We start from the raw sequence: 13,015 nt of genomic DNA, 5'->3' as shown, positions 1-13,015 counted from the left end.
TGCTTTCAAGAATAAAGCATGGCTTCGTTGCACCAATTACATAAAGAGTAGAGAACAAAATTTCTTAAGGAAATTAAATTGTCCTGGACAAACCACTGTTTGCCCTACTGGAGAGGGCAAAAGAAGACATCTATTTTTATCCTTTCACAAAACCTCAGTTCCATAAAGGAAGCACTTGGGCTCCACAAATCCATTATCACGAACAAAATATAATGGTTGTTGATCAAGATAAATGTGAGCTGCATCTCTCTTCCAGAAAAGTTCTGAACTGAGCCTGATCACTGTAATCCAATTCCTGAATCCTAGGAAAGACAGGTGAAGGACCACTAGGGAAGGTGTCCCTTGTTGTGGGCAGAGGCAGTAAAACTTCTCCCTCACTACCCTTCACCTATGTTGGGAAGTGCTCCATGAACTTGGAATCAGGAGACTCTGTTCCATTACTAGCTCTGTGACTTTTTTTCTTTCTGTGCGATTATACCTGTGCGGACCCAGGTAACATTTTTTTCGAAATATAAATATAGAGGAATAGCCACCGCCACACAGCACTGATCTCGGAAACTTGGAAGGATCACTTTGGGGCCGATCAGCTGAACCTCGCTTCCTAAAGGGCCGAAGGGGTGTGCAAAATGATTTCCACCTAAGCGGAGAAGCAGAGCGGCGCACAGCCCCTAGAGGCCCCTAAGTCCTCCATCCCAAGTCCCCACTTCCCCTCTGGCAGCGCGGCCCAGCCGGGGCGGGCAGGGGCCGGGGCCACGCACGGAAGGGGGCGCACCCAGCCCTCACTCACCTGTCGGCCGGCCGCGCCAGCGGCGCACGCGCAGGGCCGGCAGTCGCGCGCCCAGTCTGCACCCCGGTTCCCCGCCTGCTCCGGGGAGCAATCCCCTTCAGTCCCCAGCGCCGGACCGTGAGCTGGCCGGACCCCGGCTTCCGCTCCTGGCTCGCCAGGCCGTCACATGACCGAGGAGGCGGAGAGCAGGGCGCGGCGTCACGTGACCACTCGCCGGCTACGGCTGATGACGCAGGAGCCCGCGCTCGCGGTTTCAGCGACAGGCGGAGGAAGTTGAGGAAAGGAGTTGGGGTCCGGGTAGGAGAAGTCGGGTGCAGCCACACGGAGATAGCTCGGGCAGCCAGGTAAGGCGGAAGCGGGGCGTGGCGGTGGGTTGGGTGGCGGGAGTTGTCGCTTCCCTCTGGGTCGCTCCGCGGGCGCCCAGAGGTGGGGGTCAGTGGGACCTGGGCTGTGGTCCTTTAGACGCCGCAGTAGTGAGTCTGGGGCAGTTCACTCGCCCCGCTACTCCCCGACACCATCTCTCCATCCTCAGCCCAAAGTGTGTAGGGGAAAGACCGCGAATTTTTGATCCAAGTAGGTCTGGTTTGAACTGGCTTTTAAAGCAGGGCCATGGGTAGGTCGTTTAAGTAAACCCTGTGGGCCTCAGTTTCCTTTTTGCTTATGTAGATTGCTGCGAGGCTTAGCGAGAATGAGAATGAAGCTGCAGGGCACCAGGTTATAGCACACTAGGTGACCTAGAAATGGTGGTTGTTACTGTTGTTGTTACTTGTGTAACTTGCCAAATCCTTATTGATCACCTATTTTGTGTGAGGAACTGTTTTATATGTCATAGGATATGTAAGGGTTCTAGTTTAAGGAGCTTCCAGGGTGAAGGAGTGGCAGACATGTGAGCAGATGGTTGTATTTTATAGTTTTATAATAGGAGTGTGAGATGTGTGTGTGTGTGTGTGAGATAGGGATAATGGTGGCATAAGAGAGGGAACAAGCAATTGTATGGATAAGAGAAGGCTTCAGACAGGATATATCCTTGCATGTTGAAAAAGGAGACACTACTCTGGCTGACTTGTACAAAGCTCCCGTGGATTTAAAGGAGGTCAGTATATTGTCTGAAAAGTGTTTGCTCTGTGCCTAATACTGTGCTATACAAAAAGATGAGTAGAGGGAACAATAGAGACATATTTTTATTTTTACATTAGCTAACACTTTGCTCTGCCTACAGAGAAGTGTATTGTTAGAGGAGGCAAAATAACATGCTAAGGAAGAATTCAGGAAATACATAACCTTGTTCTAAACTTTCTTGGTGACTATGGGTATGGGGTACAAAAAGATCACTGTTATTACCTGGGGAAGGATCCAACAAGAGGTTGATTTAAACCAGTGTTTCTTAACTGATGCACTATGGACAGGTTAGGCCAGACAATTCTTTGTTTGGGGGGAGGTGGGAGCTGTCCTGTGCATTGTAGGATGTTTAACAGCATCCCTGCCTCTGCCAACTAGATGCCAGTAGGTACTTGCCCCTTTGTACATCAACCAAAATGTCTCCAGATATTGCTGAATGTCTCCTGGGAGAGGGGCAAAATCTCCCCTGGTTGAGAACCACTAGTTTAAACCAAGGCACTAAAGATAGTATCTTAGTTTGGGCTGCTGTAACAAAATACTATAAACTGGGTATCTTATAAACAATAGAAATTTGTTTCTTATAATCGTGGAGGCTAGGAAGTCCAAAATCATGGTGCCAGGAGATTCGGTGTCTGATGAGGTCCTGTTTCCTTGTTCATAGGTGACACCTTCTTGGTGTGTCCTCACACGGTAGAAGGGCAAGGCAGCTCTCTGGAGCATCTTTTATAAGGGCACTGAACCCATTCATGAGGGTGGATCTAATCACCTTCCAAATGGTCTCACCTCCTAATACCATCACCTTGGGAGTTAGGATTTCAACATGTGAATTTTAGGGAGACACAACCATTCAGACCTTAGCAGACGGGTAAGATTTGGGCAAATAGAGAAGGGAAGAGGATATTCTCATGGTGAAGGAACATGATGAACAAAGTCATGAGCTGAGATTATGAATAGTGGTATAAGGGAGAGAATGAAAGAAGAGAGGGTCTGACTGAAGTACACAGTTGGTTTATTCATTTAGGGAATATTTCCTGAGTGCTGGCTGTTTGTGAAGCACTGTGAGCATCATGCAGGATAGTAATGATTAACAGAGTAGAGTGACTGCAAAGTGTAATCAAAGGAGATGCTGTTAGAGTCAGAGAAAGAAGGGATTGTCTTTGACTTACGGACTTAGCTTTACTTATTGGGAGGAATTGAGAAAAGTGTTTCTACTCTTTCTGCATTATCCATTCTCTTTTCCTCTCAATCCAATCTCAATCTGAATCTTTTCCCTACTCCAGAATTACATAAAGGCATGACCATGTTTTCCCTGGCTATCTGCAAGAGTAAAGTTTCATTGGAGTAATGTGAGTTTTGCATTTGAACAAATAATGATAGCTGCCATACGGTAGACACTTTATTTGTCCTAGATTGCATTAATCTTTATATATATTGTGTCTTAGTTCAGGCTACTATAACAAAATACCATAGACTGGGTGGCTTAAACAACAGAAATTTATTTCTTACGGTTCTGGAGGCTAGAGGTTCAAGGTCAGGGTGCCAACATGGTTGGAATATGGTGAGGGCAATTTCCTGGCTTGCACATGGCCACTGTCTTAGTCCATTTGAGTTACTGTAAAGGAATACCTAAGGCTAGGTAATTTATAAGGAAAAGAGGTTTATTGGGCTCACGGGCTGCAGTTTGTGCAAGACGCATGGCATCAGCGTATGCTTGGCTTCTGGTGAGGGTCTCAGGCTGCTTCCACTCATGGTGGAAGACAAAGGGGAGCCACTGTGCAGAGATCGCATGGCAAGAGAGGAAGCAAGTGGGAGGTGAGGTACCAGGCTCTTTTTAACAACCAGCTTTCGTGGGAACTAATAGAGTGAGAACTCACTCATTATCACCAGGACAGCACCAAGCCTTTCATGAGGGATCCGCCTCCATGACCCAAACACCTCCTATTAGGCCTTACCTCCACATTGGGGACCAAATTTCAATGTGAGGTTTTGGGGGGGAAAAACATCCAAACTATAGCACCCACCTTCTTCCTGTGTCTTCACACAGTAGGGAGAAAGAGCGAGCCCTTAGTGTCTTGTCCTCTTCTTATAAGGGCACTAACCCATCACCTAAACCTCATTATCTCTCAAAGGCTCCATCTTCAAATACCATTACATTTGGGGTTAGGGCTTCAACATACAAATTAGGACTGAGGACAGAATCATTAAACATAAAAATAGAATTTCCTTTGGGTCTCCCATAGGGACTCTGATTCAGTAGGTCTGAGGCAGTGCACATAAATCTGTATTTTTAGTATTTGTTTCAACTGATTCTTAAGATCAGACAAATTTGAAAAACTTGTTTTGTTTGAGAAAAATTTAATTGATCCTTGTAATAAAGCTGCGAGATAGATAAGAAGATCTCTATTTTACACAGGAGCAAACTGAACATAGAGAAGTTAAGCAACATAACCAAGGCCATGCAGTTTAAGTGGCATGCACAGAATGGAATTTCCAGGTATCTGTGTCCAGTGTACTTCCTCTTAGGCATGACTCTGTATTGCTGCTCACTGTACTATGATGATGAAGCTGATGATAATATTTGCTCTCATTTTAAAGATTTATATGCTGGACATTATTCTAAGTGTTTTATTATACATATTAACCCATTCAGTCCTCACAGTCATCCTTGAGGTAGGCACTGGATCATCCTCATTTTATAAAAGGGAAAAGAGACACATTGAGAGGTTAGATAATTTACCTCAAGACTTTCAGCTCCTAAGTGGTGAAACCAGGCTTTGAGCTCAGGTAGTCCAAGGGCTGCATGTTTACCTGCTACTCTATATTGCCTTCATATTCTACTCCAAAATGTAGCTAATGTTTATTTTAATATATTATTATTAATTTCATATTATATTTCATATTATATTTAAGTAGAATTGATATTCTGGAAGGATAAGTTTTCTTTATACTGTGGTTTTGCTCCCTCTTGTTTACTCCCTGGTTCATATATAGAGTACACTTTGATAATTGTGCTTCTAGAACTGTGCTCTCCAATACAGTAGCCAGTAGGCACATGAGGACATTTACATTTAAATTAGTTAAAATTAAATGAAATTTAAAACTCAATTCCTTAGTCCCAGTAACCACATTTTCGATAATCAATGGCCACATGTGCCTAGTGGCTACCATGTTAGACAGTAAAGATTATAGAACATTTTTGTCATCACAGAGAGTTCTGTTGGACAGTGCTCCTCTAGACAATTAAAGTTATACTAGAGTCAAGACTGACTAGAAAACTGAATACTTGAACCATATCATTTTGGTCCTTGCAGGATTATGTTTTTTAAGTAACACTTTATACTGTAACAGGTAAACCCCTAAATCAAAGTGGCTTTGCACAGTTAAGTTTCTTTCTTTCATGCGTGGAGCCTGATTGGTAAGCAGTTTTCCTCCAAGCAGTGATGTAGGGTCCTAGGCTCTTTCCATCTGGTAATTCTCTATTGTAGTATATAGCTTCTAAGGTCACTGTGCTTGCCTGTGTGTCAAGCTATCGAATGGGAAAGTGTGTGGTTTTTATGTACTGGGCCTGGAAATGGCTCTTATTGCATTGTGTTTAATGCAATTGTAGGCTACACCTAACTGCAAGGAAGGCTGCAAAATGTGGTCCGTATGTAGCTGTATGACCAGGCTGAATAGGAAATGGGTCTGGTGGGCACCCAGCAGGTGTCTGTCACAAGTGTCCTGTCCTTAGCCTATCCTGAGGCGTAGTCTCAAGAAACAGTCCTAGAAAGTTTGATGTTGCATTTATTGTAAGGATATTATTAAAGATATTTTTTCAGTGTAACTTTTATTATCTCATACATGATGAACCATACTGCCTTTATTGCCTAGAAAGCTTTATTTTTCCTGAGATTCTGGTCTTCTTTTTTCTTTATGGAGAAAGTAACTTTCACATTTTGGTTTGATTGTTCAGAAGCTCAGCCAAATTTGTATTACAAGTATAGCACTATGTAGAATCCTAAAGTCTGCATGACTGCACTGTAAGTTTCTTACTTGCTTTTCCTTTTAATTTCTGTTTTTTGATCCTGATTTTTATGAATTTGTATTTTTCCATCTTGTTGTATATGTTTGTGTTTATATGTGTAAAATATCTCAACTTCTTTAGGATAATAAAGTGAGATTGTAAATAGGCATGCTCTTTCCCCAAAATGCAAATGTTTAAAAACCATCATTGGTTTTTATTCATATTCATATTTTCTCTGTTTTGGTGTGAAATTTTAAAACCCCAGAAAATAACATAACAAGAGCCCTCATTTTGTCACCCAGATTTTAACATCTGTAACACTTTGCCATTTTTGTTTCAGGTTTGATTTTTAAGATAACTTTTAAAAATATATAAAGCTAAAAGTCTCATTTGATGACCACCTGATTCTCTGTCCTGCACATAAGACCCTCTACACTATACCCCCAAAGAATAAAATCCAGTTACCTTTCCATCCCTTTGTCTCTGTGTGCCAGGCAAAGGGGACTCATCCCATTTCACTACCTTATGACCTTTGTTCATCTTACTGTTTCCTTCATCTGAACCGCTCTCCCCTGATATTTTAGACCTTTCCAAATCCTAAATATCCTTTATGGTCTTGCTTAAATGCCTTCTTTTCCATGAAGCCTATGGTTTCCCTCAGTTATACCTGTAATCACTTCCTTTTTTGAACCTCATGGTGTACAAGCTTTGTGTAATCTCTTCTTTGAACTTCATAGTACTTGGTTCATTCTTTTAATATGGCATTTGTCTTCCAAGCTTGTTTTGAGGGGTTGTGGCAGAAATAGGTTGTATTTATTCTGGAATATTGACTAGTGAAGATTACATAGTATGTATGTTTTGTCATGGGGAAAGGTAGAATCTCTGATTTGAAAAGTGTATTTGTATTATGTTGTAGAAAGCTTTGGATACTCTGCTCATAATGTTGAATTTTATTATATAGGCAACAGGAAGTTAAGACCAACCCTTCCTATTTTTTCTTATCTATCTTTATTACTGGTATCCCTGTCTGTCTCATCAAGTGCAAAGACCCTCAGGTGGAAGCATGCCTGGGTTGTTAAAGGACTAGCAATGGCTAGATAATATAGAGCAGTGGTTTTCAAAGTATGGTTCTTAAATAAGCAGAATCTGTGTTATCTGGAAATTTGTTAGAAGTGCAGGTTCTTAGGTCCCCTCCCAGATCTACTGGATCAGAAATTCTGAGGGTGAGGTCTAGCAATCAATATTTTAACATGCCCATTAGATGACTCTGATATGCTAACAGTGAAGCCTAGGTACATCAGAATTAGAATTATTATACATGAAGGTCTTGTTAAAACACAGATTGGGGCCTGAGAATTTGCATTTCTAAGAAGTTCAGAGGTGATGCTGATGCTGCTTGGTCCATGTTGGCAGTCACTTTTGTGGTTGTCATAAAGCTCTTTGATTGTTACTTGAGCGAATCAGGAAGTCCTTAGGGGTTTTTGAGTAGAGAAGTCACATGATTCTATGTGCATTTTCGAAGCCTCACTCTGGCTGCTGTGTTGAGAATTGAGTGAAAGATGCAAGGTTGGGAGTAGGCAGACCATGTAGGAGGTTGTTGGAATAATTCAGGCAGGAGATGATGGTTTGAATCAGGGTGGTAATGATGGAATTGGTGAGAGTGGTTGGGTTCTAGAGATATTTTGACTGCAGAGCTGGCAAAATTGGTGATGGATGTGATTTAAGATATGAGTGAGAGGAGGAGGAAAAGGGTCAAGTATGAACCAAGGTGGTAGCAATGGTCAGAATGGAAATGCCAGAGATACTACGCAGTTCCCTACTTAAGAAAGGAAGGACAGAAGGGAAATTTTTAATATGAATTAATTATGTACTGTATGCTATACTGCACCATGATTATTCCTTCCTATTTTAAAGATGGTAAACCTGAGGTTCAGAGAGGTTTAGCAGTCTGCCCATGGTCACACAGTAGTAAAGTAGCAGAACCTGAGTTCATGTTATGTCTATCGAGTTCCAAGAAAATGCCTTCATACTGTTGCCATACAGCCCTAGGAACAGCCCTCCCAGCCCTTTAAGCCTATATGAATTCTCTCCACTTTTCTAGTTGGTTTCAGTGAATTGAATTTCAGATGGTTTCTGAATTAAGCAAACATGTCTTTTATGTAGGCAGCTTTACATAAGTGGTCCAAAGCTTTAAAAGTTTGTGGTTGAAGGTATAGATTAGGGAGTGTTCTATATGAAGGTAGTAACTGAAACCGTTATAGTAGATGTGCTACCAGAGGACAAGAGCTTATAGAGAAATTTTGCTTTTACTGAATCAGGGATTTTACCAACCTTACAAATTTGTCAGAACCTAGAGGAACTGGTAGGATTATATTTATATATATTTTTTTACAGTTTTTAGAGTTCTATGTATGTCAGATAAGTTAAAAATTACAGGTTTTCAAAACCATGCCTTATTAAACTACTTTTTAGTATTATTTTCTTTTTTTGAAAATTGTATCATATGAGTGGGCTACTTTTTCTTACCCATTTATCTTTTAGGGTTTTAAGAACTGTGCTGTTGTTGAATTCTTCAGAGTATCGGGAATCTTCTGGAAGAGAGTAATCTCCCTCTTTAGAAAAGAAGACAGTTACTTTCTCCATATACTAAGTACATCAGTGTTTGGTAGCCTAGATTATGGCACATTGCTTGGTATCCTTGCAAGGGATACAGGATATAGATAATTGTATGACATTTGTGGGATATTGGATATATTCGTATGCGTATTTACAGCAGTTTTATTTTCTTGTGCAGTTATCATTCTGACTTACAAATCGTTTTTCATTGTGTTTGAAAACTTAGGTAATAATTTCAAGATGCCAGGGCGTTCCAGTTCCAATTCAGGTTCAACTGGTTTCATATCCTTCAGCGGTGTAGAGTCTGCTCTCTCCTCCTTAAAAAACTTCCAAGCCTGTATCAACTCTGGAATGGACACAGCTTCTAGTGTTGCTTTGGATCTTGTGCAGACTCAGAGTAAGTAATACTTAAAACTTACTTCTTTTGTGTCTACTTTGAGATAACACTGTGGTGATATTACTCTAAGGATGCCTATTGAATATCCTTGCGACAATCATTTAATCCCTGGGCATCTGTTTTCTTATCTTGTTCTTCATAACAGTGTACTAAGGGTGAAATGAAATTGACTCATTCATGTGTGTTCAAACAGTTATGTTCCACTAGAAACTTCACTAGAAATTTATGGGCAAAGACATGAAGTTTCCTGACTTTAAGGAGCATACAATCTAAAGTATGTGATTTTTGTGAATGTAAGGTATATAAATGCATTATGATACTGTTATTATCCAGTAGTTTATGCTTTGGTTGTGCTTGATTTCTCAATAGATAGGTTAAGCCTATGCTAGGGAGACCAGCAAAGGAAAGCCTCTACAATGAGAAAAGTTCAGCTAGGATGAAATTTTCCTACATTTTTTAAATTAGAAGATCTAAAAAGATCTTTTAAGTTGCCTGGGGGTCTAGTAGATGAGGAAACCATGTTGAGAGGTTCTTGATTTTTTTTCTCTGTATATTACTTTTCTTCCTATGTCTCTAGAGCTATAGGGCAGAAAGACTTCAGTTATTATGGTCAGGCAGTTAACTGGGTGTTGAACTATGCCGAAGTATGGTGGTGATGATGATGGTCATGATGCTAAAGATAATAATAGCTGAATTGTTACATACTTACTGTGTGTTAGGCACAGTACTATGTTTACACGTGATATGTCATTTGATCCTAACGGTAATCCTGTGAAGGAGAGACTATTGTTATCTACACTTTATACATGAGAAAATTGAGGCTTAATAAAGTTAAATACTTTTCATAAGGTCCCAAAGTTAGTAAGTAGTTAAGTAGGGATTTGAGCATAAGCAATCTGACTCCATAGTTTCTGTGCTTAACCATTACACTTTATCTAAAATGTATTATACAAGCCATGCATTTGCAGTCACATAACATTTAGTGGCATTTAACTGAGAAAATTTTGGTTATTTTGTTGAGAATGGATTACGTCACCAATTTTTTTTTTAAATGAAGCAAAATGAAGTTGCATCCTTTTTCTGAAACAGGCTGTCAGCTTTTGCTCTATTCTGCTAGTGAGGTTTTCAGCAACTTAAATTGGAAGTTCTTGAGTTCTAAAGCCAGACACTGCACTTTCTTAGTTTTAGCATCTTCTGTTTGTAAGGATGGATTTGAATCTGGTCATGGAGGGAAGGAGCTGGGACCTTTGGGGGCCATTGTACTGACCCTAGATGGTCTATTTCCAGGTTTGTTATAATGGCAGGAAAACAAACGCCTACTTGACTAAGTGACAGCCATCAGGTTTGCTCTTCCTTGCAGCCAGTTGCAGTCCTGACTGACAGAAGTGATACAGCAATTTGATTGAATGAAAATCTGTTCTTTCATGTGTCCAAAATGTGTTTTCTGGCTAAGAATCATCACCTTTTTAAAATCTGATTCCTTTTGTTTTGACTTTAGTCCCCACCCAGGCAAGAAGCAAAGTTTTCCCTCTGTAGACTGTTACTTCAGAGTTAATAAAGAATGACCATCAGATTGAAAAATTATGTTGTCATGGATATTTGTTGTCCTCATGAATAATTGACCGTTCATATTTGCAAATGTTAAGCATTTAGTTCAGAGAATAGTTCTGGGTCTGGGTGCTTTAGGGGTAATATTCTACTTTTACTCCTGAGTAAGACATTCTTAAATCTAAAAATTTAAATATGGAAAATAATAAATCAAAAAATTATGATCACTCATAACCCTATCACCCATCACCTTATTTTATGGAAAAGGGGTAATAATTTTGCTTAAATCTTTTACATTAAAAATGTTTTGAAAATTCCTTAATGATTTCATATGCTAGTACCTGATATTTTCAAGGCTTATTTTCTTATTTTTCACTATGTTGTAATGTATTTCTCCATTAGAGAATTGCTTCTTGTTATTAGAACTCTAGTGAAATGGGGGAGGTTTCTTTCTGGCCTTGCTCCTATGCTTTATTTCGTAAGTATCTTATTGAATAGAAGGAGAAATTAGACGTAGGTGATTTCTAGTGGTGGTGGTAGGTACAATGATAATAAAAATAATCATAACCATAAGAAGCCAATGTTTGTATTTCTTATATATAGCTTTTATAACTGGAGCCAATGATAAAAGCAAAATATTATGACTTAAATAAGTGAAGAATATTGAAAATATGTACTTAATTATGCTCTCTGTAGCCCTAAAAGTATAAAAGCAATGCCTAAACCAGGATGTGGAGAAAAGGGAACCCTTGTCCACTATTAGTGGAAATGTAAATTAGTACAACCATTATGGAAAACAGTAAGGAGGTTCCTTAAAAAATTAAAAATAGAACTACTATGCATATGATCCTGCAATCCCACTGCTGGGTATATATCCAAAAGAATTTAAATCAGTATGTTGAAGAGATATTTGCACTCTCATGTTCATTGCAGCATTATTCACGATAGCCAAGATATGGAAGCAACTTAAGTGTCCATCACCAGATGAATGGATAAAGAAAATGTAGTATATATATATAACAGAATACTATGCAGCCTCAAAAATGAAGGAAATCCTGTCACTTGAGACAAATTGGATGAACCTGGAGGACATTATACTAAGTGAAATAAGCCATGCACAGAAAGACAAATACTGCATGATCTCATATGTTGAATCTAAAAAAGTGAAACTCAGATGTAGAGTAGAATAGTGGTTATCAGGAGGTGGGGAGGATGAAGAGATTGGGGAAATATTGGTCAAAAGATATAAAATTTCACTTAGGGGGAGTAAGTTCAAGAGATCTGTTGCACAACATGGTGACTATAGTTAATAACAACGCATTGTATACTTGCAGATTGCTAAGAGAGTAGATTTTAAGTGTTCTCAACACAGGTAACTGATAAGTATGTGACATAATACAAATGTATGATTAGCTAGGCTTAATCATTCCACAATGTGTACATATTTTAAAACATGCTGTATACTATAAATATATACTATTATTTGTCAATTAAAACAAATTAAAAAGTCAATATTCATATATTTACAATAAAAAAAGCAAAGTGGGGAGGGAAAAGGCTATGCCTACAGAATGTCACAAATCCAGCTCTAGAAAAACTCAGTTCTTTTTTGCTGATATCTTTGTGTTCCTTCATTGTTGTGGCATCTTTGTAGACTCCATAGTTAATTTTTTTTTTTTTTTTTTTTTGAGACAGAGTCTCGCTCTTTTGCCCTGGCTAGAGTGCCGTGGCATCAGCCTAGCTCACAGCAACCTCAAACTCCTGGACTTAAGCAATCCTTCTGCCTCAGCCTCCCAAGTAGCTGAGACTACAGGCATGTACTACCATGCCCAGCTAATTTTTTCTATATATTTTTAGTTGTCCAGATAATTTCTTTCTATTTTTTTAGTAGAGATGAGGTCTTGCTCTTGCTCAGGCTGGTCTCAAACTCCTGACCTTGAGCGATCCTCCCGCCTCGGCCTCCCAGAGTGCTAGGGACTCTATAGTTAATTGAGTGAAAAAGTTTCTGGTGAGAAATGAATCTTTGGAAGAGGAGATTAAAGTATGTTAATAAAAAGAATCACAAGGAAAATTTTCACAATGATATTAGGACCTGAACATGATAAAGTGTAAACCCGCCTTTTAACATCAGTTTAGGTCTGCAAAAAGATTTGCAAGAATAAAATTAATATTCTTTTTATCCATCCTCTCCTTTCCCATCGGCAGTATTCACTACATTCATATTGAGGATCTGTTAATATCATCGTATTATTGAAAGGAACCCTAGTAGTTAGGCAGTCTCTAATGAATGCTTTTGCCCACTGGTTCTTCAGTGAATAGGAGCTTTTCAGAGCAAGTGAGGTTTAGCAGACTCCAGGGCTGGGCAGAGAGTGGAGGAGTGAGATAGTGGTTGGGTATTGTGACAGCCCTCCTGTGAATTTGGTAGGATTCTCCTCCCTTTGGTTGTGAACCAAAATGAGTAAATTCCCTCTGTTATTAAGATTAAATCTAACAAAATTTAGACTGGTTTTCAGATTATATGCTCAAGAAGCCACCTATAAATACA

At 39.6% G+C, this 13,015-nt stretch overlaps 2 protein-coding genes across 3 annotated transcripts in view; one reads left to right on the top strand and one right to left on the bottom strand.

Annotated features, from left to right (window-relative positions):
- Positions 1-1,012, bottom strand: part of WASHC5 (WASH complex subunit 5) — a 59,511-nt gene extending 58,499 nt beyond the window's left edge. The window contains exon 1 of one of the 2 annotated variants that reach the window (XM_045561473.1): positions 788-1,012. The gene's annotated coding sequence lies outside the window, so the exon portion shown is untranslated. The remainder of the gene's footprint in view (positions 1-787) is intronic. The other variant, XM_045561474.1, reaches the window with a different exon arrangement.
- The window catches only part of NSMCE2 (NSE2 (MMS21) homolog, SMC5-SMC6 complex SUMO ligase), a 209,717-nt gene continuing 197,713 nt past the window's right edge, over positions 1,012-13,015 (top strand). Inside the window, exons 1-2 of the mRNA XM_045561475.1 lie at positions 1,012-1,131; positions 8,752-8,922. Of these exons, the coding sequence (XP_045417431.1) occupies positions 8,766-8,922 (157 nt within the window). The 5' untranslated portion in view covers positions 1,012-1,131; positions 8,752-8,765. The remainder of the gene's footprint in view (positions 1,132-8,751; positions 8,923-13,015) is intronic.

This window comes from Lemur catta, chromosome 9 (genome assembly GCF_020740605.2).
Source record: "Lemur catta isolate mLemCat1 chromosome 9, mLemCat1.pri, whole genome shotgun sequence".
NCBI classification, from domain to species: Eukaryota; Metazoa; Chordata; class Mammalia; order Primates; family Lemuridae; genus Lemur; species Lemur catta.
This window is presented reverse-complemented; position numbering and strand designations above follow the sequence as displayed.